Here is a 27729-nt window from a genome sequence, read left to right on the forward strand (position 1 = left end):
CTTTAGGCACCCGATACTATCATTATGGTATTGGTATAGATAAAGCAGGGAAGGATCCTTATGGATATATTATTGTAAAGACTGAAGCAACAAAATTGACAAATCAACCTGTAAAGTTTTTTTGGAGTTATGAGCAGGAGATTGCTAAACTTAACGATCTACCTACACCTCCAAAAGCAAAAAATATGTTTATTAATTTGGCTCAAGAAGTTGCTACAGAACTTATGTTAAAAAATTGTTTTGTATGTGGAGGAACCACTATGGGAGATCGCTGGCCATGGCATGTACAAGAAGCAAATTATACTGAAATAGCTCAATGGAAAGGGAACTTCACCTTTAATAACAACTTCAATGAAACCTGGCAAGTTACCTCCCATATAATAGGTCATATATGTTATACCAGAAATAAAAATAATCAAACTAAAAGAAATAAACCTATGGGATTTCTAAAATGTTCTAATGAGTGGGAAAATAACACTTGGGTTTCACAAACTAATATGACCCAACCTGAAAACTCATTGCTGAAAGTAACTAAGTTACGAGGACTTTCAGACCCTGAAAATGATACTATTGTGTGGAATTCACCTGATGGGTTATATTGGATATGTGGTAATTTTGCCTATAATATGTTACCCGCAGGTTGGTATGGGTCATGCATTTTGGGGGCAATTCAACCTTCTTTCTTCCTAATGCCTATAGAGAAAAAACAGAAATTGGGAGTCCCTGTATATGATACTCTTGAAAGACGAAAACGATCAATAGATCTCTCTAAAGGGATAAAAATAGGTAACTGGAAGGATGATGAGTGGCCCCCTGAGAGAATTATTGCATATTATGATCCTGCGACGTGGGCACAAGACGGATCATGGGGATATAGAACGCCGATATATATGATTAATCGTATTATTAGATTACAAGCTGTATTAGAAATAATTACAAATGAAACTGCATTGGCATTAACTAAGCTTGCAAAAGAAAGTGTATTGTCAAGAACTTATATTATGCAAAATCGTTTAGCCTTAGACTATTTGCTCGCTGCTGAGGGCGGAGTGTGTGGTAAATTTAATCTTAGTAATTGTTGTATACAAATTGATGATTCTGGAATTGTAATAGAAAAAATAACTCGAACTATGATACAAACTGCACATGTTCCTGTACAAACTTGGAAAGGCATATTGGACACTGATGGTTGGCTTGGAGGTATTTTTAACAATTGGAAGCAAGGGTTATTTTTATCGGAATGATATTTTTGGGATTAACTATGTTGCCATGCATAATACCATTATTGAGGTCCACTATGCAAAGTATTGCGGACGCTGCTATCCAGAAGCATCACGCATTATTAATAAGTGTCAACACATCAGAATTAATAATTCCTGGATATCCAATGGAAGGGGGATTTGTGAGAAAGAAACAACCCATGGCAATTGCCCCCTCCATTTAAAAAAATAAATAAAAAAGGAGGAAATGTGGGAAATCTGCCCCATAATTGGCCAGGTAGATTAGCTGTGATCAAGAGAATAATAAACTATTTGAATTGATCCCAGTGAACATTTGCCAAGAGCCATATGGAAAAAACAGTCCTGGGAAAGCTTTTAGATAAGGAAGCCGAATTCATTTCAAGTGTTTATGTGAATAGCAATACACAGATATACACACAGAGATGAGAGGCCTCTATTATCTGAGATATAAACACACAGAATTAGCCTTGCATCCTTTTGCCGCCTCGTGTAACAAATCAGTTACTCCCAGATGCCTAATGTAGCTCTCTGTGTGATTTACAATTCTATACCTCCTAATTTCTCCTAATCAAAGCAACAGTAAAACCGTTTGTTCCTCCTCCCTGCTCTCCTTATCAGGATGTGGAATGCCAGGATGTGTAATCAAGAAGTGATTTGTAACATACTGTGAAATCCTTTGTTTGTACTAACTGCTGACTAGTTTCTTTGAACTTTCCTAATAAAAAGTGCTCTGGTTAAGCCAGAAACCACCATTTTCACCCAGTCTGCAGTGTGCATGTGTGTCTCATTGCCAAAGCAGCCTAGGAATCAGAAATTCGTGGAGTGGTCCATCGGATTGGGAGAATCCTTGCATTCTCAATGCAAGCTTATTCTTTCAGCTAACCACTGCAGAGAGAGCCATAGAAGTAAGAGAGCCTCCCTCACCTTATAGTGTTGCAGTGTGTTGAGCCTCTTCCAGCTGCCCTGGATGATTGAAGTCACATCCTCGTCAGAGAGGATGAGATGCCCAGCCAGTCCAGACCGCCATTCTGTTGTCATCACCCAGAAGAAAAGACAAAAGGCAAAACTTGTTAGGAAGCAGCACTCTGCAAAATTCCACATTTGTTCATCTGGCAGGCTATTGACTATTGCAGTTAGTCAAGTGATCCTCCCCACATCCTATTGTCTAATTTGATTCATCTGGATTGCCTCAGAAATGCATGGGAATACTTTTTTTTGCAATTGCCTACCAACATGTGTTCCGACATAGGCTTCCCAAGAGCATGAAGCAAACTCCTGGTTCCGATAAAAAAACCTTTTATTAATTTACTGTGAATTTTGCTCATTAACATCCAGTAAAGTCTTTCAAGAGAGGATTTACAGTCACAGACCTTATCTGGCTTGGAGAGCTGACAGGCCCATATCTGCAAAGCTTGACAAGGAGTCTCCAGAGAGTCACAAACTAACTAACTAACTAATTGTCTCCTGCAAACTCCACTCTTCTTTTGCCCCTCTTTTATTTCCTCTGGGAGGGGCCATTCATCATCCACCTGTGGCCTTTCTCCCAAGTCGACCCCTGTGCTTTCGCTGTTCCCTTCGTCTGGCAACTCTGTGCATGTGCATATTGGGAACAGGCTCCAGCTGTTCCTCTGCCTCACTGATGTCTGACCCTAAAGGCAGCTGATAATGGGCATACGGCTCTGGCCCCCTCTCTGCCTTCGACATCAGAGCCCCAGACTCCAGGACTGGCCCATGTTCCTCCCCAACCTCCTCACTGTCTGAATCTGCTGCCAATTCCACTGGCGGGCCACAACAACCTAGACAAAGCCTACAAGGGGAGGAGCTGACAAGATGCCTCCCACTTTAGGGATCTTACTCAAGGTGGCCCTTCCAATGTCTTTGACTTACCCAAGTCAAGCGAGTCCGAGTCAGGTCGATGGCAATAAGGTGTCCCTTTGTAGAGCTGGTCCAGGATCTTCTCTTTCACTTGGGTGATTGTATCACAATCCAGACCCTTCACCAACACTCCCTGGCTGCCCTCCGTTCCTCCCACTGTGTTCCCAGCTTGCGATTGTGCTGTTAATGTCTGCAAAAACAAGAAATGAAGGCCAACTGATCTAGTGCATTCCCCTTCTTCTTAGCTCCTGGTAATCACAGGAGTGCTGCTGGCCCCTTCTGTAGTCTTGGATTAGAATTGGATTCATTAATTAATTGGAGGTACATGTGGCTTCTCTTTTATCCTCACAGTCACTGATTTGGCTCATGACTTACGCAACCCTCCTCTCACGTGACCCAACTGGTATGTGCCAGCCATGTAAGACTGGAAAGATTTGATCAGCCATCAGAGAGACAGTGAAAAAGGAGGGTGGCTTCCCTCCCACTCCCTGTTGTGATTATGATTTGGCCAGAATGAAAATCATGGAGAAAATATCCACAATGGTGCAAGCAGGATAGGTGACATGGCAGATGAGTTTGGGGGTGGGGAGGGACTCATAAACTTTCCTTCCCTGAGGCTGATTTTCGGAGGCTTTTCTCTCAACTGGCAGCAGAAACTGCATGCTTAAAGAAGCTGCTTTTGGTAGGGCACGGCAGGCAGGGGTGGGATTCAGCTGGTTCAGGTGAACTGGATGTTAATTTTAATCTGGTTCATCGAACCAGGAGTTGCAAGGACTGGATGACCTCACCCACCCCTCCCCTCCCAGGAGTCTCCACACAGCCTGTTTTGGATGCCAGATAAGTGCAGGGTCCGCGCGGAGGCTCCGGGAGGGCAAAAAACAGGCCTACTGGAAGTACCAGAAGTCCAGAAACAGGCCCGTTTCTGGCCTCCGGAGGACTTCCAGCAGTGGTAGGTTTCAAAATTTTTAGAACCTCTTCTGTAGGATGGCCTGCTTTGTGGGAGTGGCTTGCCGATCATGTGACCGGGTGGGAGTGGCTTGCCAGCCATGTGACCAGGTGGGAGTGGCTTGCCAGCCATGTGACTGGGTGGGTGTGGCCAACTTGTAAAATGTGGTGAAACTCACTTAACAACGCTCTTGCTTAGCAACCAAAATGTTGGGTCAGGAACTCTGGCATTGAAGTGTGCAAGTCTTAAAGCTGTCAAGTTACAAGGCCCTTGCACCCCTAACCCTTTAGAAAAAAAACCACAGGGGTGTTCAAACTTGACAGCTTTAAGACTTGTGGACTTCAACTCCCAGAATTCCTCCTCTTGCTCTTCATCTTGATGATGGGCGGACGGGCGGGGGGAGGGAGCTGGAACCGTTTCTAAACGGCACTGTAGATTTGTGGAACCTCTTCTATAGAAGAGGTTAGAACTGGCAGGAACCCACCCCTGGCTTCCGGAGTCCAGGGAAGGCCGTTTTTGCTCTCCTGGAGGCTCGGGGAAAGCCTGCAGAGCCTGGGGAGGGCGAAAAAAACCCTCTCCCCACCATGGTGCAGGAAGTCATCTAGGCCACAGCCCCATGGCCACACCTACCTAGCAACCAGGCAGAGAACTGATTGCTAAAAAATTTCAATCCCACTCAATTGCAGGATTTCATCTCAGTGAGAGGAAAGGAAAACAGTTAGTTGACAGGAAGCTGTTAAATATTGACAGACTGATCTGTCAGAGTATTCAGGACTGTGAGGAATGGGAGACTTGATTCAGGTTTTTGGCTCACCCTACCCCACTCTGGCTCAGTTAAAAGTGCCGCATGAGCAGAGCCATTCTGTGAGATAGATCAGAAAGAGAGATTCCGATTGCCCAAGTTAGTAAGTATAATGGATTCATGGGGAACTGAATTCTGTCCATCTAGATCCAAAGCAATACACAGGTGGTCCTCAATTTATGACTACAATTGAGCCCCAAATTTCTGTTGCTAAGCGAGGCAGCTGTTGAATGACTTTTGCTCCATTTTATGACCTTCCTTGCCACAGTTGTTAAGTGAATAGTTGCAGTTGTTAAGTTAGTAACATAGTTGTAAAGTGAATTTGGTTTCCCCTTTGACTTTGCTTATCAGAAGGTGATCACATGACGCTGGGACACCACAAACATCATAAATATGAATCGGTTGCCAAGCATATCAATTTTGATTACATGACCATGTGATGCTGCGATGGTCATAAGTGTAAAAAACGGTCATAAGTCCGGAATTGTCCTGACTGAACTGTCATTAATCAAATGGTTGTTCAGTCGGAGACTACCTGTACCATACTAGCTCTGGAGAGAAGCAGCTTTCTCCAATTAAACCGTAGAAATGAATGCATTTGGGAGGGGAGGTACATTTTCAAAGAGAGCCACTCTATGGCAGGTAAGATTCTGATACTTTCACTCTGCATAATCTTTGTAGAAAAAGGACGTGTTTGGGAGCACACATTTAGCATGCAGAATTTACACAGTTTGCTAGCCTCACTGAGAATAGGTCTGGTAATTGCCAATTCAGTGTAAGTGCTGCAATCCCGTCTTCGTGCAAACTATGGGAAATTTGTCATAATGGCTGAGAACATTATGCTATGTGGACACAGTCACTGTATTTTCTTCATTTCAGCTCAGTATGTGAACCTAGTGTCAGGCCTACAGTTATATCCTTTTTAGGAACTTTGGCCTGCCACACTCTCTCTTATTTTATTATGCTGTTTCATTAGTGTAGTAGTTGGGAGGGGGGAATAGAAAGGAGTAGAATGGTGGAATGTGTTGTTGTCATTCTTTTCTAGAAGCCCAAGGTCATCTTTTGTCTCCGCACCTCTGCACCTGACTGGAACCAGCTGGGTGGAGCCAGCGTGGAAGAAGAAGATTGGACCATGTGATGGATTTGTGGGTGTGGGGACAAGATCATGAACTTTCAACAGGGTGGGAATCCTAGGTAACTTCCAGAACTGGGATTCCACAGATGGTTGCCAACATGTCTGTCTTATTAAATTGGAACTTTAAGGATAGCTCTGCCTTGGACTCTGATTTAATTCTGCATGATATTTGGAACGCTGACACCTAGCCTTATTAAAGTAGACAAGTATTATTTAAGCTGGAAAAAAAAGAGCAGAAAATGATGTGCGTCAGTGGTGGGATTCAGAAATTTTTACTACCGGTTCCCTGTGCGTGGCTTGGTGGGTGTGATGCGGCTTGATTAATGTGGTGTGGCTTGGTGGGCGTGGCAGGGGAAGGATACTGCAAAATCCCCATTCCCGGGGGAAGGATACTGTAAAATCTCTATTTCCATCCCACCCCACTAATCTGCTTTCCAGCTCTGTTCTCCTGTGCAGGGCAACAAAATAAGACCCAGCCGATCAGCTGGGACTCCAATCAGCTGGGTCTCGGGAGGCAACGGATAGATTGGGGGCAGGACCAGCCAGAGGTGGTGTTTGACGGTTCTACTCGAAATTTCCGCTACTGGTTCGCTAGAACCAGTCAGAACCGGCTGAATACCACCTCTGATGTGCATGCTTTAATACACTCTTCTCCAAAATAGGTGTGTGATGGCTTCAGCCCTCAGGATTTTCACAGCAAATCCAATTGTCATACTTACTATATTTGTCCAGTGTCATATCATTATGCAACCATGCCATTGGTGCAATGATGTCACAGCACATTCAATGTGGAAATTAAAATCTAACATCCCGTGGAAAGCAACAGGTTGGAGTAGACCAGGCAAGAACAGCCGCATCATTTCCTACCCCATATTATGTTTCCTTAGCCAGGGTGAAGTCTGGCTTGATCCACAGAGCTTGAAAAGGACAACTGGCTAAGAATGGGAACCCTATTAAGAGCAAGATGGAGATTGGAAAGAATCGTCCTGGGTTTTGAAGATGGCTAGACGCATGCGGCTGATTGCGTGGTCCAAGACTAGTTCTAGCTGTACGTCTGGTTCTAGCTGTACGTGTTCCCGATAGGTGCATCCTTGGCCCTTACCAGCGTGCGGTATTCCAAATCTTCTCGGAGAAGTCGGTTGTCATTCAAGGTGTACTTTGCCTTCCCAGTTACCCAGTCAACGGGGCCCTTGTCTACTTGGTGCTTGATACCCCGGAAAAGCATATAGAGGGGCTCCCCAACAGAGTCCTAATGGAGAAACAGAGAAATCCTCATCATCTAGAACACAGGTGGAAAACTTGATTTCATTAAGGGCTGTATCAGGGTTGTGTTTGACCTCGGCAGCCAGTGCGGGTATGTCCGGGGTGGGTGTGTCCAGCTGCTTGTCATGTCGGGAACGTCTGTGGTGGCCCAAGCTCTTTGCCAGCAAAAACGGGCTCCAGAGCTCCTTTTGCAGCTGTGACGGCTTCTTGCCAGTGAAAATGGAGCTCTGGGGGCCGCACATGGCCGTCCTGAGCTCCATTTTCGATGGAGAGGGTGGCAGGAGGCCATCACAGTCAAAAACGGAACCTGGGAGGGCCTCACAAACTCTGTTTCTGCTGGCAGAAGTGCCACAGGCCAGTTCTTTGCTGTTTCTAGGGTGTCCCTGTGGGCCAGATCTAAACACCCCACTGGCCGGATCTGGCCCCCGGGCTCCTGATCTAGAGCATTTAGAGTTTCCACCTTGTATTTCCAACCTTTTAACTGTATGTAAGAAATAGATCAGTGGATGATTGAAGTCTTTGGCCAGGTTCAGTGCTAAATTTTAACTTTCACCTGGCAAAGAAATCCAGTCTGATGCGCTACATTAGTACCATGCAAATATATTATAAGTTGATGGATCTTAGGGAAGGCATCACCTGCGTCTCAAAACCCTGAAAGATTCAGAAGGACATTCAACATTCAATTCATAAGATAAGCAAATCTGTTTTAGTCAGCAGTTGGCTGGCTAGCAGCAGCATTAAATATGTCTGGGCTCAACCTAAGCACTAGTGTGCCAAAACCAGGCATGGTATAGATCCCTATTTCACAGGTCTGACTGTTCCCAGTATGTCATCATGTCACTAATAAAAAAAAAAGCTTGGCTAGAATGTCTTGTTCCTGATACAGAGCCAGCTCAGATTCTTATTCATCTGCTTTAGCAATATTTAATGCACCAGAGGACACGCACGGATGTCTCCCTAAGCCTTCTGTACTCCTCCATCAAGATCCCAACAGCTGAGAATGAAGGGCTCCTTGGCATTAGAGCAGAGGGTTATGTGGCTACCTGGCTGAGAAGTACATGATATATATTATTGACCTTCTACGTAAAATGGAATTGATGGATGTCTCACCCTGACGAATGCGTAGAGGCAGATGGACATCCAGTTGGTCAGCAGCTTCTCAACCACAGTTTCTGTCCTGAAAGAGAAGTTGAAGTTGCTTCAACCTTGATCCCACTGTATATTGTCCTTCAATGCTACCAATCCTCCCCATTGGTTTAAAAGAATCCAAAACGAAGGATATTAAAAACTACAACCTAACACTGAGGATGGAGGCAAATTCAGTTCTCTTAAAAAACACACACACAATTTGACATCGTGCAGAGAATACCTGCCTAAATCTCTTGTGAGATGTGGACACAGTCAGCTTCTTATAGAAGGGATTCTACTAGAACAGGGGTCTCCAACCTTGGCAGAGTTCTGGGAGTTGAAGTCCACAAGTCTTAAAGTTGGTGACCCCTGTACTAGAAGGCCCCCCTGAAAAGACCTTTATTCCATTCCCATATCAAGATGTGATATATGCTATTGTTTCTTAGTGGGCCATTGTGCTAACTGGCAAATACTGGGAATGGAGTATTGCCTTCTTGGCCACAACCAGGGGTGGGCTGCTACAGGTTTGCCCGGGTTCGGGAGAACCCATAGCTAACGTTATGGCTGGTTCGGAGAACCTCCAAATTCCACCCCTGACTGGCCCCTCCCACTGTGCCCCGTCCCTCCCACCCTGCCCCTCCCCTCTCAGGAGTCTCCACGCGGCCCCTTTTGGATGCAAAGTAAGTGCAGGGCCCGTGCGGAAACTCAGGCAGAGGGGGAAATGGGCCTCCCAGAAGTTTCGGCAGACCAGAAATGGGCCGATTTCCGGCCTCCAGAGCCTGGGGGAGGCAGTTTTCGCCCTCCCAGAGGCTCAAAGAAAGCCTGTGAAGCCTGGGGAAGGCAAAAATGCCCCCCCATGGTATAGGAGGCTGACTAGGCCACGCCCACCATGGCTACGCTCACCCAGCAACCGGGCAGAGAACCTGTTGCTGACATTTTTGAAGCCACCCCTGGCCACAACTAAGTTTTTTTTGCTGGTTTCTGCTAGAAACTGAACACTGGATTAATATAATTGTTCTGATTTAGTTCTGATGGTTTTTGGTACAGTAAGTATTCAGATCAAGACCAGGTTTATCTATATGAGCCAGCAATCAAGAGAAGGTTATTCACTTTGAGAAAGAAGAGGAAAGGCCTCTTAGATCCAAAGTCCTGTTTCCACAAAGTTATACTAGATGCCTACAAAAAAAATCTGCATATCAGGAACAAGGACAATAAAACTTCCCTCATTTTATTATCCCCCCATCTTTGTAGTATCCCCCCAACTATCTGATCAGTAGCATGGACCCTTCCTCAATTTGCCTATCTGCCCCAGGCGTTTCTTCTGAGCGGGACCCTCACCTTCTCAGCATCAGCTTTGGGTTCTTGGCTACGTATTGCTCTACCAGGTCATTCAAGAGAGTCTTGAGGATATCGGTGAAGTACTCAAGCTTCCCATGCAAGGCGACTGTGAGAAGGGATGCGACATAAGCCCGGTCCCTTGGAGAAAAGGTACGCTGGATTTCCAAGGTGTGAATAAACTAGACAAAAGGGAGATGATTTAAGATGGCATTGCAATTAGGCAATTATTGGGCGAGGGGCAGAATAGGCATTTTAATTGATTGTTAAGACAAGCAAAAAAAAAACAACCCCATCAACCCTCAAGCAGGAATAAATAAAGCCATGTCACATGCAAATGAAAGAATATATGCAGTCTGGGCAAGATTGCATTTTCTAAGAAAAAAAGAATCACGGTGTAATTTCTCTCCAACCTCCAATCTCTTTTTCTACTCCTCCACACTCAAAGAATCTGTTCATTTTTGTTGTTTTGCATCCTGCTTTTTATTATTTTTACAAATAACTTATTACAGGTACTTACAACCATAACGGAGCATGCCCATCATGGTCATAAGATGTGACAGTTGTAAAGCAGGTTGATCACACGACTAACCTGATTTTATGACTACGAAATAAGATGTCATCAAGTGAGCAGCTACGGTTGTTTAGCAAATCAATGGTTCGCTATGTGGGGGACGTTTGCCAAAAATCAGAAGTAAATATGGTGGAAAACATTGTCATGTGAGCGTAGGATGTTGCAGACGGCCATAAATGCGGTCCAGTTCTCAAACGAGTATAGTCACGTGATTGTGTAGACGGGGTCAACTGCTGGAACTTAGAATCTTGGTCATAAGTCAAGGACTGCCTGTAACAGGCTTTTGTTATAAAACTTTTTAAATAAAAAGTTGCGCTGAGTAACAGTCGTATGCTCGGGAGGTTCTTTTTAAAATTCATTTTGTAATAACTGCTAATAGGCTTTCCAATGTTTTCCTATCTTGGGGACTAGGAAATTGCTTTTATGCTTCATGTAGTGAACATCCACTGACTTTGCACAACACTATTTAACTTTGTCACTGGGTTACCCGTTTTCTGCATTATACTGAAAATTCAACAAGCAGGCTAGATTCGCACAACGTGCCAAGGCCAAAAAAAAACCCCACCAAGTTTTTAAAACAGATTAATTAAGTTGGAAGGGGCCTTGTAGGTCATCAACCCCCTGACAAGCAGGAGACCCTACACCATTTCTGACAAACCTTTCTCCTTGAAAGTTTCCAGTGATGAAGCTCCCATAACTTCCCAAGGCAAAGCTGGTCCATTGGCTGAGAGTCCTCACGGTCAGAAAATTTCTCCTTATTTCTAGGTTGAATCTGTCCTTGATCAGTTTCCATCTATTGTTCCTTGTCTGGCCTTCGGGTGCCTTGGAAAATAGCTTGACCCCCTCCTCTCTGTGGCAGCCCCTCAAATATTGGAACACTGTTATCATGTCTCCCCTGATCCTTCTCTTCACTAGACTAGCCATGCCCAGTTCCTGCAACCGTTCTTCATACATTTTAGCCTCTAGTCCACTAATCATCTTTGTCGCTCTTCTCTGCACTTTTTCTGGAATCTCAACATCTTTTTATAGTGTGGTGATGAAAACTGGATGCATTATTCTAGGTGTGGTCTTACTAACGCTTTATAGAGTGGCATTACTACCTCACTTGATCTTGATTGTATCCCTTTGTTAATGCAATTTAGGATTGCATTGGCTTTTCTGAAACCGAACAAGTTTAGCATGTTATTTGAGTGCAGTCCGTAGGCCTTAAAACAAGCCTGGGCATTAATGGAAGTCCAGCCATAGCATACTGAATGCAACATTTTAGTCTGTTCATTAGGGCCTGGATCCTGCCATGGCAGAACTGTGTTTTGTATGGTTAATTTGATTTGATTCCATATTTAAAACATACCTTGGTGAGAAAGAGCTTGCTGTTGAGGAGATTGGAGAGCTGCACCAGGCCTTGTTCAACTGTCTGCCGGCGAGATTCAGGCACATCGAGGTCCCTTTGCAGTGGGGACTCCCGGTGGCCTGGAAAGAAGATCCGTTCTGCATAGGATTTGTAGTCCAAGAAAGGAATCCCGGTGCCAACCAGGTCACTGGTGAGATCCATCATTTCAGTCATGAGGTCTAGAAACAGAGGGAATCACACAAGACATGTGGAAGTGGCCTGAGAAGAGATGTCTGTGTGTGTGTCATAAACGTAGAAAACTAAAAGTGTTTCTGCCTCATATCAAGAACTGAGTGAACATGCCATCTTCATCTATGAGATGCACTCAATATATTTAAACCAGAATGGGACAACTCGTCATAGCCAACTTGCTGCAGCCGACTCGCTACAATTTTATCACCAACCTACCGTGTTGGAACTCCAACTCACCGTGTGGGAACTCCCTGAGGGACAATTTGATGCGGGATAACTCAATGCGATAAATATTATCCGCCACTGTTTCTTCGACATTGTTTTCATTGACAAAAATGGAAATAACGCAGAAGGGACAGTGGCGGATAACATTTATCGCATTGAGTTATCCCATGTGGATTGGCCCATGGCGAGCTGGCCACAGTAAGTTGTCTTACTGTCCCCATTTATACAATGTATTAAAGGCCAAGAAATCCAACAGGATCTATCTGCTGTACTTAAGAACATTTTCTTGAGCCCTCCCCCCACCCTTCATAAACCAGCAAGATGCCTATATTGTATAATTATTTCTAAATTTCGAAGGGCACTAACTCTAGCATGTTCTAATGAAGCACTTCTGGAGGTCCCATATGACCTGAGACTTTATTGCCTTTACAGACAAGGGGCCATTGAAACTACAGCTCATATGCTGTTATATTGTTCCCTCTATAAGGATTCACGGACTCGTAACTCCTTACCTGGTAAAATAACTGGGAAATTGTTATCTATTTTATGTACACAGCTGTTACTATCAGTTCAGTTCATTTCTTTGAATGAAGTTAAATTCTATTATCATGTCTGTAAAATGAGGCAGACTTTGGTCAGTCATCGGCGTTCTCACCACTAACTGTAGTGTAATATTAACTTTTGTTCTGTTTTTTATTTTATTTTTAATTTTAATTCTGATCTGTGACTGTAAGAAAGGATAGAATCGGAAATAGTACCTGTAAATTCCTTTTTGCACCGATCCCGAACACTTGTTTCCAGATTTTCGAGCTGGATTTGAACTTTTTTATAATCCCTCAGGGCTTGTTTGCTCTTTCGCCTATATTGAAAAAAGAAAATAAAAACATGCCGGTCCCTTTCTTCCCAAATCTTATGCAGGTACCCCCCTTATTGGTTAATATAGATGTAGTCCTCGACTTACGACTGCAATTCACCACCTTCTTCTCACCTGTAGATGAAGACGATGATGAGTACAATCAAAGCCACGAAAGAGGTGCCCACTCCCAAGCCAATCTGGGCCTCCAGGGGGAAAGTGAGCTGGCTCTCTGTGTCATATTGCACACGCCCGAGCCAGAAGTTCTTGTTCCCCATTTGAACCTGCAGGAGGACAAACATGTAAATACAACAGCCTGGGAGATACAGTACGAATTGCATCACCCTGGACAAACATAATATTTCTCTCAGGCTCAAAACCTAGAATGGCATGTGGCAATCCTTCTAAGCCGAGTTCTTTTCGTGCCTATAGACAGAATCTTGCCAGACTGAGCATTCTACTGTCTGTGTCTACAATGTAGTCTGTGAACTATTAGGGAGGGGCTGTCTTCACCCTCTTTCTCTCATGATATCTGAGCTGCGTTACTCCTCTGGAATGCACCCCTCCCCTCCACCTCCTCACTACATCCCATCACAATTTCTCAAGCACCACAGCTAACCACCAGCCCTATGCTTCCTCCTTTTGGCATTATTTTCTGAGCTGTCATTTTATTGACAAGAATTTGAGATCCTTTATCTGATAGACGAGGTTTGTGCAACCTGCAGCTCATGAGCCGCAGGAAGCCCTGGACAGCTAATAATGTAGCCCCACAAGATTGTAAACTTTTAACATTCTTATGTGATTTTAGCAATATTTATATACATCAGCTATATTATATTTTTTATATGCAGCCCAAGACAATTTGTCCTCACTAAACACAGTCCAGAGAAGCCAAAAAATTGGACACCCATTCAATACACCCTCAAAGCTGCTGGATGGGGAAGGAAGAAACCAATGACCAAACATTTTCATTAATCCCTCCCCTTCCCCCGGTTTCCTCTGGAATGGATTACACAGCATTGCAATTTTTAAAGCAGAAAACCAAGCTTCTTCTCCAGTAATATTGTATTGCAAACTAGGACACATAAAACCTTCGCTAGACCTATTCTCGAATACAGCTCATCTGTCTGGAACCCACACTGCATATTAGACATTAATACAATTGAGCGAGTCCAGAGATATTTCACGAGAAGTGTCCTCCGCTCCTCTGCTTGCATCAGAATACCGTAAGCCACTAGGCTTGAAATTTTGGGCTTGGACAATTTAGAACTACGCCGCCTTCGGTCTGACCTGGGCATAGTACACAAAATTATGTACTACAATGTCCTACCTGTCAATGACTACTTCAGCTTCAACCGCAACAATACACGAGCACACAATAGATACAAACTTAAGGTACACTGCTCCAAACTCAATTTGAGAAAATACAATTTCAGCAAGAGTGGTCAATGCCTGGAATGCTCTATCTGACTCCGTTGTTACATCCTCAAACCCCCATAACTTTAACTTTAAAGTGTTTACTGTTGACCTCACCCCATTCCTAAGAGGTCTGTAAGGGGCGTGTACAAGCGCACCAGTGTGCCTACCGTCCCTGTTCCTAACAACCCCATTTATTCGTATCCCTTTCATGTATTCATAATCATGTTTATACTTATATTTGTTATCTTATACATGTTTGAGAAAATAAATAAATAAATAAAAAAGTTCCTAAACCAAGTTCCCCATTCTGGATTGAATTCAATTCACAATGTCCCTAGACCAGTGCTTCTCAACCTTAATCATTTTAAGATGGGTAGACTTCAACTCCTGGGAGTTGAATTCTGGGAGTTGAAGTCCTTCCACCTTAAAGAAGCCAAGGTTGAGAAACGCTGTCCTGGATTATTTCTTACCGTAAATTCTGGCAGAGAGTCGATACCTTCCCGTTTAGCCCGGTGTTGAGGGGCCGGCTGTTCAGTAGGAGGCTCACAATACAGATGGTTCTTCGTTAGGGTCTTGACTGAGCAGACCCCAACTCCAATCATGGCTTTTACTTCATCTTTAGAAATGGCTAGATCCAGATTTTCTCCCTGGAGGAACAGAGATAAGGGCACCCTTGTGAAAAGCTACTCTATACTATGTCAATGGAGATTGTCGGTTAGTTTGGTTGTCCCAAAGGTGCTTTTTCAAAAGGCAACTGGACTTTGTTTTTCTTGGAAGACATTTCGGTTTTCATCCAAGAAGCGTCTTCAGTTCTGACTGGATGGTGGGGGATGGAAGGGTTTAAAGAACTGAAGACGCTTCTTGGATGAGAAGCAAAATATCTTCAAGGGGAAAAAAGGCCAGTTGCCTTTTAAAAAACTCCTATGGTTACTTTACACCAGGGGTGTCAAACTCTATTTCATTGAGGGCCGCATCAGGGTTGTGTTTGACTTCAGGGGGCTGGGGTGGGGCGTGGCCAGCTTGATGACACTCCTGTCGGGGGGCACCTGTGGTGGCCCAAGTGCTTTCCCAGCGAAAATGGGCTCCAGAGCTCCGTTTTCACTGGCAAAGGGTTGCAGGAGGCTGTGGCAGCTGAAAACGGAGTTTGAGAGCCCGTTTTTGCTGCAGAAGCACCATGGTCCAGTCCTTCGCTGTTTTCAGGGTGGCCCCGTGGGCCAGATCCATCCCCCGGGCCTTGAGTTTGACAACCCTGCTCTACGCCAATATCAATGAGCTCTCCAACAGCTCATCAACTTCTTCATAAAGTTTCAGATTGTTTGCTCAACTCCAAACATTTATTATATGAAATAATTTAATAAATGCTACTTTACTTAATAATACTGTGAATAATATTAATAACAAGAGTATCGACCCCTTGCATTGACCCATCAATATAACACTGCCTATTTTGACGGACCCTGGTCTATTCATTTCCAGTTTGCAAATAAATAAACAAAAATAAAAATAGAATAACCACTAGCTTGTTAGGGGCAGGCAAGTTCCAGCTACTTTTCCGCGCTGAGAACTGAGAAGAGATTGAGGGTCCTGTGTTCTTTGTGAATTCCAATTATTACCAAACATGTTCCTGTTCCATCATGGCTTATTACATTCGATAACTAAATTTGAACTCCGTACAAAATACATTCTATCTCAAACCTGTTTGTTTTATTATTCATTTTCTGGCAGTTAAGCTTTTTCTGCGTTAATCTTTCTTTCTCACATTCATTTCACATTTCTCAAAAACTTCCTAAGAGCAAAAAATTGGCTTATGCATCCCCTGCCAGGTGTAGAATCCCACTTCATTTCTCAAATTTGATTCACTGTCATCCTCCTATCCATTAAACCAGATTTCTCTCAAACATTCCCAGGCTACATCCGCAAACCAAGCTCCATGCAGTGTTAGCATTTGTTCTTCCTACTTTGCCATTTGAACAAAGCTGTGTTTTTCAAAGTTGGCAACTTTAAGATGAATGGCCTTCAGTTTCCAGAATTCTCTAGCCAGCAAGTTTGAAAAGCACTGGTATAAAGAAACAATAGTGGCATTCCTCCAGTTCATCAGGCATAGATGCACCCCTCATGTACATATTACGTAAGTTTCTAGCTCCCCATAAACAAATTATATATTTTAATCACACCCATAGTTTTAATTCTTCTCTGGTTAATTCATCCATGCCTGCAGCCATCTACGTTTTCAACACTCCCTACATTTATGATTTCCTCTTCATCCATTTTTTTCCTACTCCAATCCAGAGATTAGTGCTAAAGGGAATTGTAGGTGAGAAAAAATTGAAAAATCATAGATTCTTCATCCCTGCGTTAAAAGGATCTGTCAGGTTTATGCAAGTAGAGGAGGTCTATAGCAGGGGTCCCCAACCTGGTCCGTGGACCGGCCTGAGTCTGTGGCATGACAGAAACTGGACCATACAAACAGACAAATCTCCATCCAGGGAATGCAGGCAGCACACAAAACTACGCCCCCTGCAATCCTCGGAAAAACCTTATGTCAGCGTTCCAAATAATGCACCCACCAAAAGCAGAATTCTGAGGCAGGTAGATTCCTCAAAGAACATGTTTATTGGATACATCACAATGGTGGGTTTCAAAATTTTTTAGAGCCTCTTCTATAGGTGTGGCCTGCTTTGTGGGAGTGGCTTGCCGGCCATGTGACCGGGTGGGAGTGGCTTACCAGCCATGTGACTGGGTGAGTGTGGCCAACTTGTAAAATGTGGTGAAACTCACTTAACAACGCTCTTGCTTAGCAACCAAAATATTGGCTCAGAAACTCTGGCATTTGAAGCACGCAAGTCTTAAAGCTGTCAAGTTACAAGATCCTTGCACCTTTCCCTTTAGGAAAAAATACCCCAGGGGTGTTCAAAGTTGACAGCTTTAAGACTTGTGGACTTCAACTCCCAGAATTCCTCCTCTAGTCATGTTGGCTCAGGAACTCTGGCATTGAAGTGTGCAAGTCTTAAAGCTGTCAAGTTACAACACCCTTGCACCCCTAACCCTTTAGAAAAAAAAACCCCAGGGGTGTTCAAAGTTGACAGCTTTAAGATTTGTGGACTTCAACTCCCAGAATTCCTCCTCTCACTCTTCATCTTGATGATGTGTGAACGGGCAGGGGGAGTGAGCTGGAACTGGTTCTAAACTGCACTGTAGATTTGTGGAACCACCCCTGATACATCATATCGTCACAGCCCAGTGAAAACCACTCTAAAAGTTCCCATGGTTTTCACCTAATTAAAAGAGCAAAAATCCACCCTCCCAGATGTCACTGGTTACATTGTCCAATGAAAATAGCTGACAGGCTGCTTGGCCACTCCTCTCCTCCTTTCACAGCCACTTGTTGAGATGACCTTGGTTCTCACAGGAAAACTTTTTGTTTTGACTATTAGCCATCTGTCTACTTCTCTAACCCTAACCCTCCCCACTCTCAGGGTTCATGGCAACTGTGAGGCAGCCCAAGATGGCTTCAGCTAAGTTCACTTCAGAGTTGACACCTCCCTCTACAGAACTGTTCCCTGATGCCCAAAAGGTTGGGGGTCGCTGGTCTACAGTATCTTGTATTATTATCCCAGGGATTACAGAGAATGTCCAAGCCTGAGGCAGACTACATGTAAATTGGAAAGAATAATATTCTTCCTGCTTTACTTGGCTCATCAATGTTTGGTAAGATGTGTTGTCTAGGACCAGGCATATCCCAATTCAAGCCACCATCAGCCATAGAAATTAATAGCTGATTTTGAGTTACCTCAGCCTGACATTTCTCTCTCGGATTTCTAGTTGTGGGGAAAAAGTGAGTGGACAGAAGACTAGCTATATCACCATGAGCTCCTAGAATTGCAATGTCAATTAATGAATGGATCAATTGCATATAAAGGTAAAGGTTCCCTTCACACATATGTGCTAGTCGTTCCTGACTCTAGGGGCCGGTGCTCATCTCCATTTCAAAGCCGAAGAACCAGGGCTATCCAAAGACGTCTCCATGGTCATGTGGCCGGCATAATTAAACGCCAAAGGCACATAGAACACTGTTACCTTCCCACCAAAGGTGGTTCCTATTTTTCTACTTGCATTTTTACATGCTTTCGAACTGCTAGGTTGGCAGAAGCTGGGACAAGTAACGGGAGCTCACTCCGTTACGCGGTGCTAGGGATTTGAACCATTGAACTGCCGACCTTTCTGATCGATAAGCTCAACCACTCAGCCACTGAATCCCTCAAATTGCATATATATAAATGCATATATAGTTGTTTATTTATTTATTTATAAATCTATCATAAATAAATAAATAATACTTTAAAATTTTGTATATACCTTCTTTTATTTTAATATTTTGTTGTGTGGGTCATCCAGACTCCTTCTTTGAGAAAGATGGGCGGTTCAGAATTGAGAAAAATAAAATAAAATTAAAAACGGTATCCTGAGAATCTCAGCCGTAAGAGCAGTATCCTACATCATGCAAGGTAATCACAGCAAATAACCAACGAAGAGGCATTGCCTCCACTTATGGGGAACAAATTGTTCTTTTTACCTCCACGGAGATGATGCTTCCAGGCTTGTGACGGTAAGGTTTGGTGATGTCATCTGTATTGAGGGGCTTCAGGGAAGGGTCAACTTCATAAGAAAAGCCAGTGGGGTGAAAGACATTGAAGTCAAAGCTGAGATTATCCAGGATAAACTCCAGTCTTACTCGAACGGAGTGGAGCAATGTCTTAATTGCTGGCGTCTTGCAAAGTATGAGGTTGGAGGAATTGACTTGACATGGCTCTTCAAACTAGGATCAGAAATGAAGGGAAATTAATGATTACAATTCTTCCAAAGCTACCATTTAAAAAGAAATTTCTATTTCCAAGAAATTCATGAAGCAGCTCTTCATACCCTTTTCCAAGGCCCATTCCTATCCTATACTGGAACAGACTGAGTTAGAGCTTAGAAATTTGGACCAAAGTCTGTAAGACCCAAGTGAACCAGGGAAACTTTGAATCTATATTTTGCTTTTCAGTGCAACCTATTTTACAAAGAGGTTTTTTAGGGGGGGGAATTGGGATGGGGGGGGTTGGGAGTCAGATGTATGCCCCGTTGTTATGAAACCTTCACATGAAAATAAATTAATAATGAATACAATTTGCAGTCGTGTAAAGGAAAAAATTCACACAAATCCAGTAGTAAAAAGATACTATTGATATATTTAAACAATGGACATTTTTTTAAAAAAAATATGAGATTCACATTTGGTTATGATTCCTTCTGCCTGCTTTGCTACAACTGAGCCAGTCTGGTGTAATGATTAAGGCATCAGGTTAGAAACCAGGAAACTGGGAATTCTAGTTCTGTCTTAGGTATGAAAGACGGCTGAGGGCCCCTAGGCCACTCACTCTTTCTCAACCCAATCCACCTCATAAGGTTGTTAAAAAGGTAAAGGTAAAAGGGTGGGAATTATTCTACATGGGATAGTTACACAGGTGGTCCTTGACCTACAACAGTTCATTTAGTGACCATTTGAAATTACAACAGCAATGGAAAAAGTGACTTATGACCATTTTTTTCACACTTTTGCAGCATCCCCATGACTGACTCATAATTATGACCGTTGCCATGTTCCAGGGTCACGTCATCCCCTTTTGTGACCTTCTCACAAGCAAAATCAAGGGGGAAGCCAAATTCACTTAACAACCCTGAGACTTAACTCAGCAACTACAGCGATTCGCTTAACAACTATGGCAAGAAAGGTCGTAAAATGGGGCGAAGCTCACTTAACCAATGTCTCACTTAGCAACAGAAATGCTGGGCTCAATTGTGGTCATAAGGACTGCCTATAAATTTGTAATGAGGCAGTAGGAGCAACTCGATTGGGAGATGCCCAGAATTGGTTAGAAAATGGGCGGATGCATAAATGTTTTAATTAAAATAAAGAAATATATAAATCTCTGCAAAAACTCCCAAGGAAACCCCAAGACTCAAATATCTCTATGAGCACCAATTGCTTAGAGTAATAAATGTAATAAAGATTTGTCAGAGTTGTTGCCACTGAAGAAATGGCACCACACTCCCCAGTGTAGCAAAAAACTTTGAAGCAAGGCCAAAGAGCTAGAAGGGGCCAGTAGACCCATCCCTCAATGCAGGAATCCCAAACTGAAGCATTCCTCACTGAGGGCTGTCTAGTTTCAACTTGTCTGGGGAAAGGAAACATGTCTAGGGAATTGGAACCCATCACTTCTTGGGTTACAGGTAGTCTTCGTCTTACAGCCATTCATTTAGTGATCATTTGAAGTCAAAATGGCACGGAGGGGGGGGGGAATGACTGTTTTATGATCTATTTCAGCATCCTCATGGTCACATGATTAAAACTTGGCAACTGGTTCATATTTATGATGGTTGCATTGTCCTGGGTCCGTACGATGGGGACGTTCTCATAAACGAAGTCAATGGGGCAGCCAGATTCACTTAACAACTGTGGTTCTAATTTGAATAGAGTAGAATAGAATTAGAAAAGAATAGAATAGAAAGAATAGAAGTAGAATATATTAGAATTAGAATAGAATAGAATTAGAAAGAATAGAATAGAAGTAGAATATATTAGAATAGAATAGAATTAGAAAAGAATAGAATGGAAAGAATAAAATAGAATAGAAGTAGAATATATTAGAATTAGAACAGAATAGAATAGAAAGAATAGAATATATTGAATTGGAATAGAATAGAATTAGAAAAGAATAGAATAGATAGAAGTAGAATATATTAGAATTAGAATAGAATAGAATTAGAATAGAATAGAAAGAATAGAAGTAGAATATATTAGTATTAGAATAGAATAGAATTAGAAAAGAATAGAATAGAAAGAATAGCAGACTATATTAGAATTAGAATAGAATTAGAAAAGAATAGAAAGAATAGAAGTAGAATATATTAGAATTAGAATAGAATAGAATTAGAACACCATAGAATGGATTAGAATTAGAATTAGAATAGAAGTAGAATAGATTAGAATTAGAATTAGAATAGAAGTAGAATAGATTAGAATTAGAATTGAACAGAATAGAATAGAAGAGGTATAGTTGGAAGGGACCTTGCAGGTATTCTATTCCAACCCCTTGCCTAGGCAGGAAACCCTATAAAACTGAAGTGGAACTAACTGTAGCAAGAAAGGTCATAAAGAGGAGGCAAACACACACAACTGTCTTGCTTAAAAACAGAAAATTTGGACTCTATTGCAGTCGTCCGTCAAGGACTACCTGTAATTAGTTCCACTGTCAAAGTATTCTTACTGTTTGGGAAGTTGTTTCTAACACTCAATAAGGATTTGCCTTCCTGTAATTTAAACCGACACTTTTTATAGTCTGGCTCTTGGGATAGGTGGGGGACTGGCCTTCGCCATCTGGGTGATCTCAAGAATGTCTCCAGAATAGAATATGGCTCCTTTCCTCATATGTGGCATGCTAGGAACATCAGCTGAAGCCAAATGGCTCTGACTGTTGAACTGTCTTCAATCCTACTGATTCTTCTTGGAGGAGAACATGGTTCTTATTCTCCAACTGGGATCCCTCTAGAATTAACTTGAAACAGGCTAAGAGAGAACTTGTCAGGCCATCTTTTTCTTTGGAACTTCAGGGCTACCACCCTTAGTGCTGTGGGAAACTGGGAGGGAGGATTGCAGGGAGTTGCAAGGATATCTAGCCATAATAACATTCCTTTCTTTGAGAGTCAAGGATGTTCAGCCTGCACCGGGAGTAGCGTGACTGGGAGGCATCTCCAGTTGGAACGGTGCATTGATTGGACCATGTGATGGACATGTGGGTGCAGAGGAAAAGACTTGGGCTTTCATTTGGGTGGGGAAAACCTGGGAGCTTTCAGATTCGGGTTTTCCCAGATGTGCCAACATGACATCTCTAATAAAATGGAACTTTGAGGAACTTCTACCCTCGGAGTCTTCTTGCGTTGGAGATGTTACTTGGAACCCTGACAGATATTTTTTAAAATCTCACTTACTTGCTGGACACTGCAGAGAGCATTCTCTAGACATCCTGTTTCTGGAATAATCCTACGCCATCTTCCCACTCCCCGACGTCGGCGCTCCAAGGGTGAAATGGTGACCCGGACTTTTGGCCACTGCACAACGTCGAGGTTATGCCCTCGGACTCTTATCTCTCGCCCACCACTGAAATAATGCATACAGATGAACAAAGATTCACAGTTTGAGCACATTTAGCTTTGGTATTTGAAGCTTTGGAATTGTTTCATTAAGACAGGGGTGGGCAAATGTGGCCCCTTTGAGAGGCTGTGAACTTCAACTCCTGGAATTCCTGAGCCAGGCATTCATTCATTCATGCCGGCTCAGGAATTCTGGGAGTTGAAGTCCACAGGCTCTTAAGAGCTCATAGTGGCCCACCTCTGCATTAAAGTAACGAAAAGCAATCCCAGAGTGATTCCTTGCAGCCACATAGAATCTATCACATTTGCCTCATCAGGCAGCATAGAACAGGAGGTGGCAGCTTGGTGCTGTCCAAATGGTTCAGAGTACAACTTCTATAATTCATGGCCACTCAACCCTTTGTCAGGGGCCAATAAGAAAAGTAGTCCATTATGGGTTAATAACAGATTGTTTCCCACTGATACAACAACAACAACAACAACAACAGGGTTGGAAGAAATCTTGGAGGTCTTCTAGTCCAACCCCCTGCTCAGGAAGGAGCCCCTACACCATTTCAGATAAATGGTTGTCCAATATCTTCTTTCAAACTTCCAGTGTTGGAGCACCCACCACATCTGGAGGCAAATTGTTCCACTGATCAATTGTTCTAGAGTTTGAATTTGCATATAAATGTAGAGTCTGAATTCGCAATTCAATGGACCAATAATCTAAAACAGATTAAGGCAGTCCCCAGTATTTCTATTCTGATAACCTTTTTGTATTCCGCATTCTTATTATAGGATTTAAGGAATATCACCTGAAAATAGCCAAAACATAACAACTGCCCTGTTTCCCTGAAAATAAGACCTCCCTGGATAATGCCAATCGGGCTTTTGAGTGTATGCGCCAAAGTAAGCCCTCTCCTGAAAATAAGCCCTTTCTGAAAAAAATTGAAACACAAAAGCAGCCATGAGGTGTCCATGCTCACTGCTGCCTGCACCTCAAAAATAATAAGACCTCCCTGAAAATAGGGCCAAGTGCTTATTTTGGGGGTCAAAAGAAAGTAAGACCCTGTCTTATTTTCGGGGAAACACGGTACGAAAAACTTTGATGTCCAGCAGCAGATGTTCACAGAGTTGTCTGCCTGCGTGTTCAATTATTGATGCTTTGTAGAAAAAATATGTGGATTCACTCACTGGATGATAATCATTACCTGCAGTGGTGCAGTGGTTAGACTGCAGTACTGCAGGCTACTTCTGCTGGCTGCTGGTTCACTGCAACTTGGCAGTTTGAATCTCACCAGGCTCAAGGTTGACTCAGCCTTCCATCCTTCCGAGGTGGGTAAAATGAGGACCCAGATTGTTGGGGGCAATAAGGTAACTCTATAAACCACTTAGAGAGGGCTGTAAAAGCACTGTGAAGCGATATATAAGTCTAAGTGCTCTTGCTATTGCGACCCTGCAATAGTCAGAATGCTGAATTACGAATGGTAGAAACTCTTTTTCAGTCATGCTATCCAGAGGTCCATCTTGTTGGTAACTCAACTCTAACAGCTCCAGATACATTGGCTGAAAGAATTTCTCCGTCTGACTCCCGAGAACTACTACTGGTTGGAAAATTTGATCTGATCTTGGGAATTGTAATGGGGTATACAAAACCTACACTGTGTGCTTTCTCTTCAGGAAGACTAACTAGTTTCTGATACAGATTAACTTCTCCTTTATGTGGACCAGTACATCGTTATAATCAAGAGATTTAGAGGACCATTGCATCATGCCTACAATGCCACTGACTGTAGCATGATGGCACCTATGATCTTCTTCAAATGGCATCTGTTGGACCTCAACATTAAATTTACATATAAAATTGGAAAACAACTGATAACATGTTAGATTTGCCCCAACTGTCTTCTGAGACTTTGTTTTAGTTTTAATTATTATTTTATTTTGGCCTCTATATCAGGAACCACTAGGATAGTCCTCATGATGTACCAATGATCTCCACACCGCAGGTTCCGAAACACCAATAGGCAGCATGACAGAAACCTGCAGGTTATGTAATCCTTAATGCTAGAATACCTCAGCATAAGGTAGGATAGGGATCTGTCCCTCTTTAGACACCCCTGGATTGATAAAATTATCAATCTTAGTCAACAACAAGCAGAAGGGACAAGATTTGCCAACCACAACAGTGTCAGGCCTGCAGCCAATTCCTTTTGGGATATTTGGCCTGCCACACTAATATTCTATTCTACTATGCTGTTTCATTAGTGGGGAATTGGGAGGGGGAATAGTAAGGAGTAGAATGTGATGTTGTAAAAATAAAATTCCTTTCTAGAATCCAAAGTCATCCTTTGTCTCTACACCTCTGCACCTGACTGGAATTGGATGGGTGGAACTGTCAGCATGGCAGTGGAAGATTGGGCCATGTGATGGGCTTGTGGGTGTGGGGGCAAGATCATGAACTCTCAACTGGGTGGGGAAAACCCAGGAAGCTTTCAGATTCGGGTTTTCCCAGATGTGCCAACATGTCTCTCTTAATAAATTAGAACTTTGAGCAATACTTTGCCTTGGACTCTGATTTAATTTTGGATGTTGTTTGGAACCCTGACAAACAGATCATCTCAAGATCTGCCCTGTTTGCGGTTACCTCTGGAAACTCTTGGCTGGTTCTGCATAGGTGATGTTGGGGTCCAGGGTGTATTTGAAGAAGGAATGCTCCAATCTCCTTTCTTGATGGCCGTATTTGACTGTGATGGAAAACTCTGTAGACACATTGCTGGCGCTTGTCTGGCATAACAATTCATGCTCCTGCATCTCAGAATGACTTTGGAAGAAAAGGAAAGCAAGAGAAATATATAAACTTACTCTAGAAAATATTAAGTTTACCGATAGCCCAAAAACAATAAAACTTGAAAAAGACCATTTTAACAAGCAATGTTGTATTCTTCAGCAAAGCTGGGCACTCTGTGGCCTTCTGTAAAATATCTTTCAGGACAGTGGTGGGATTAAAAAAAATTTACTACCGGTTTTGTGGGCGTGGCTTGGTGGGCGTGGCAGGGGAAGGATACTGCAAAATCCCCATTTCCTCCAGATCGGCTGGGACTCGGGAGGCAGAGAATAGATGGGGGCGGGACCAGTCAGAGATGGTATTTACTGGTTCTCTGAACTACCCAAACTTTCTGCTCCCGGTTCTCCAGAACTGGTCAGAACCTGCTGAATACCACCTCTTTTCCAGGAGCCACCCCAAGACAAGGAGGTGAGAAGACTGAATTCACAGACTTGCCTTTTCTCCTCAGCTATAAATTGTGAGAACATTCCTAATCTTGCTATAAAAACGAATCACATCTAAATGCACAGCCAGTGCAAAATGAAAGAGAGGGAGCTTTAAGAGATTGTAAATATATGCTGTCTCCAGAAGCTCCTTTCCCTGATGTAATTCAACATTAAAAACATTTTCATGAAAAGTTATTGAGTCTTCAGTTGTATTTTTTCATTATACATAAAATCTTAGTTTCTAGACTTTTGTTCTTAGAGACATATAAAGGAAAACAACGATGCAAATAGCATTGTGCTATAATAAACAATAATTGGTATAAAGTAAATCTTCTCCATCATTTCCCATGTTCTGTCTAATGGCACTGGAAAGCTCTTGTTTACTATTTTGATAACCATTTTATTTTATTAATGTTTGTAACAATGAATAGTGTAGTCCTAATCCTATATATTCAGAATTATTTCCTTGGACGGCATAGGATTTATTGGATTTATTCGACTTGTATGCCGCCCTATTCCCGAAGGGACTCATTTATTCCCAACTATGTGTAGGATTACAACCTAAACAGATTTAAAAGGCTTTGACTGATGGATTTTCCTATCACAAATACATTATATACATCGTAACAAAACTTTTGAATATTACCCTAGTAAGATTCACAAGGGGCTGAGCAGGATTTCTGTCAAATTTGCTTAGACGTACAGGATAGGGATATGGGAAGAAAGATATTCAGCTTCTTATCTGAATGAGATCAGATCTGGTTTTGCATCTTTTAAAACCGATATATGTTTTTTTTTTAAATGTGCTTTACAAAAGCATAATGTAGGAGCATGTCTGTAGTAAAATGCATATATTCATGAAAATAATGTACAAAAATGCATTGGGGAAATTGTTGGCAAAATCTATGTACTCCGGGCAAATATATATACATGTATAGACATACAATTGAGAAAGGAACTGGAAAAGATGCATGAACAGAAAAACGAGAACTCAGAAACTGGGATAATAAATTTGCAAAAATGAAGTCAAGAAACCCCAAACTTCCAGAAAGCAGGCAGACTAGAGATTTGGGTGCTCCTGGTTTTTCATGTAAGAGGATAAGGTGCACGACCAACATTAAAAGAGGGGGGTTTGCAAGCCCCCCCCCCCCGAGTGATTTCCAACCCCATAGCAAAGGTTCAAACATAGAATAGAATAACAGAGTTGGAAGGGACCTTGGAAGTCTTCTAGTCCAACCCCATGCTTAGGCAGGAAACTCTACACCACTTCAGAAAAATGGTTATACAACATCTTCTTTAAAACTTCCAGTGTTGGAGCATTCACAACTTCTGGAAACAAGTTGTTCCACTGATTAATTGTTCTAATTGTCAGGAAATTTCTCCTTAGTTCTACTCTCCTTGATTAGTTTCCACCCATTGCTTCTTGTCCTACCCTCAGATGTTTTGGAGAATAACTTGACCCCCTCTTCTTCATGGTTCTCTTTGATTATGCATGTATGTGTCTGCTGTATATCTCTCTATGCATGCCCATATAATTGTATGCATATATGAATAGCTGGATTTCCACAAAATGCATCTCAGACAAAGCCATATTCTTACATCCTGAAACAAGAAGCCAATCTGAAAAAGTTGCTGCTGCCAGCCCGCTTTTCTTACATGTAGCAAGGGAAGTGTCCAACCCAAATGCTGATTCTGCTGGGATTTCCAGTCAGTAGCTTGGATCCGGTCAGCGTGAGGTTGGTTCCTCCAGCTTTGGGGCCTCGAACTGGAGAAACGAATTTCAGCTCTGGATTCTGCAGAGAAGAGCAGGAAAGGGCATGGCTGCATCAGGAAAGGCAAGATGCACAGGGAAAAGATACCGGTGCTTGGGGAGTGAGGGTGCTAGTCCTCTTGAAACCATCAGTGC

General features: G+C 42.7%; 1 protein-coding gene across 1 annotated transcript in view; it reads right to left on the minus strand.

Annotated features, from left to right (window-relative positions):
- The window catches only part of PLXNB1 (plexin B1), a 130009-nt gene that overhangs the window by 19077 nt on the left and 83203 nt on the right, over window positions 1–27729 (minus strand). The window contains exons 16-28 of the mRNA XM_032211836.1: window positions 27480–27616; window positions 25198–25374; window positions 22407–22575; window positions 18952–19194; window positions 14849–15025; window positions 13095–13243; window positions 12865–12965; window positions 11651–11868; window positions 9729–9907; window positions 8373–8439; window positions 7102–7248; window positions 3129–3306; window positions 2166–2269 (exon numbers count right to left, since the gene is read on the minus strand). Of these exons, the coding sequence (XP_032067727.1) occupies window positions 2166–2269; window positions 3129–3306; window positions 7102–7248; window positions 8373–8439; window positions 9729–9907; window positions 11651–11868; window positions 12865–12965; window positions 13095–13243; window positions 14849–15025; window positions 18952–19194; window positions 22407–22575; window positions 25198–25374; window positions 27480–27616 (2046 nt within the window). The remainder of the gene's footprint in view (window positions 1–2165; window positions 2270–3128; window positions 3307–7101; window positions 7249–8372; window positions 8440–9728; window positions 9908–11650; window positions 11869–12864; window positions 12966–13094; window positions 13244–14848; window positions 15026–18951; window positions 19195–22406; window positions 22576–25197; window positions 25375–27479; window positions 27617–27729) is intronic.

This window comes from Thamnophis elegans, chromosome 2, assembly GCF_009769535.1.
Source record: "Thamnophis elegans isolate rThaEle1 chromosome 2, rThaEle1.pri, whole genome shotgun sequence".
In the NCBI taxonomy this organism is placed as follows: Eukaryota; Metazoa; Chordata; class Lepidosauria; order Squamata; family Colubridae; genus Thamnophis; species Thamnophis elegans.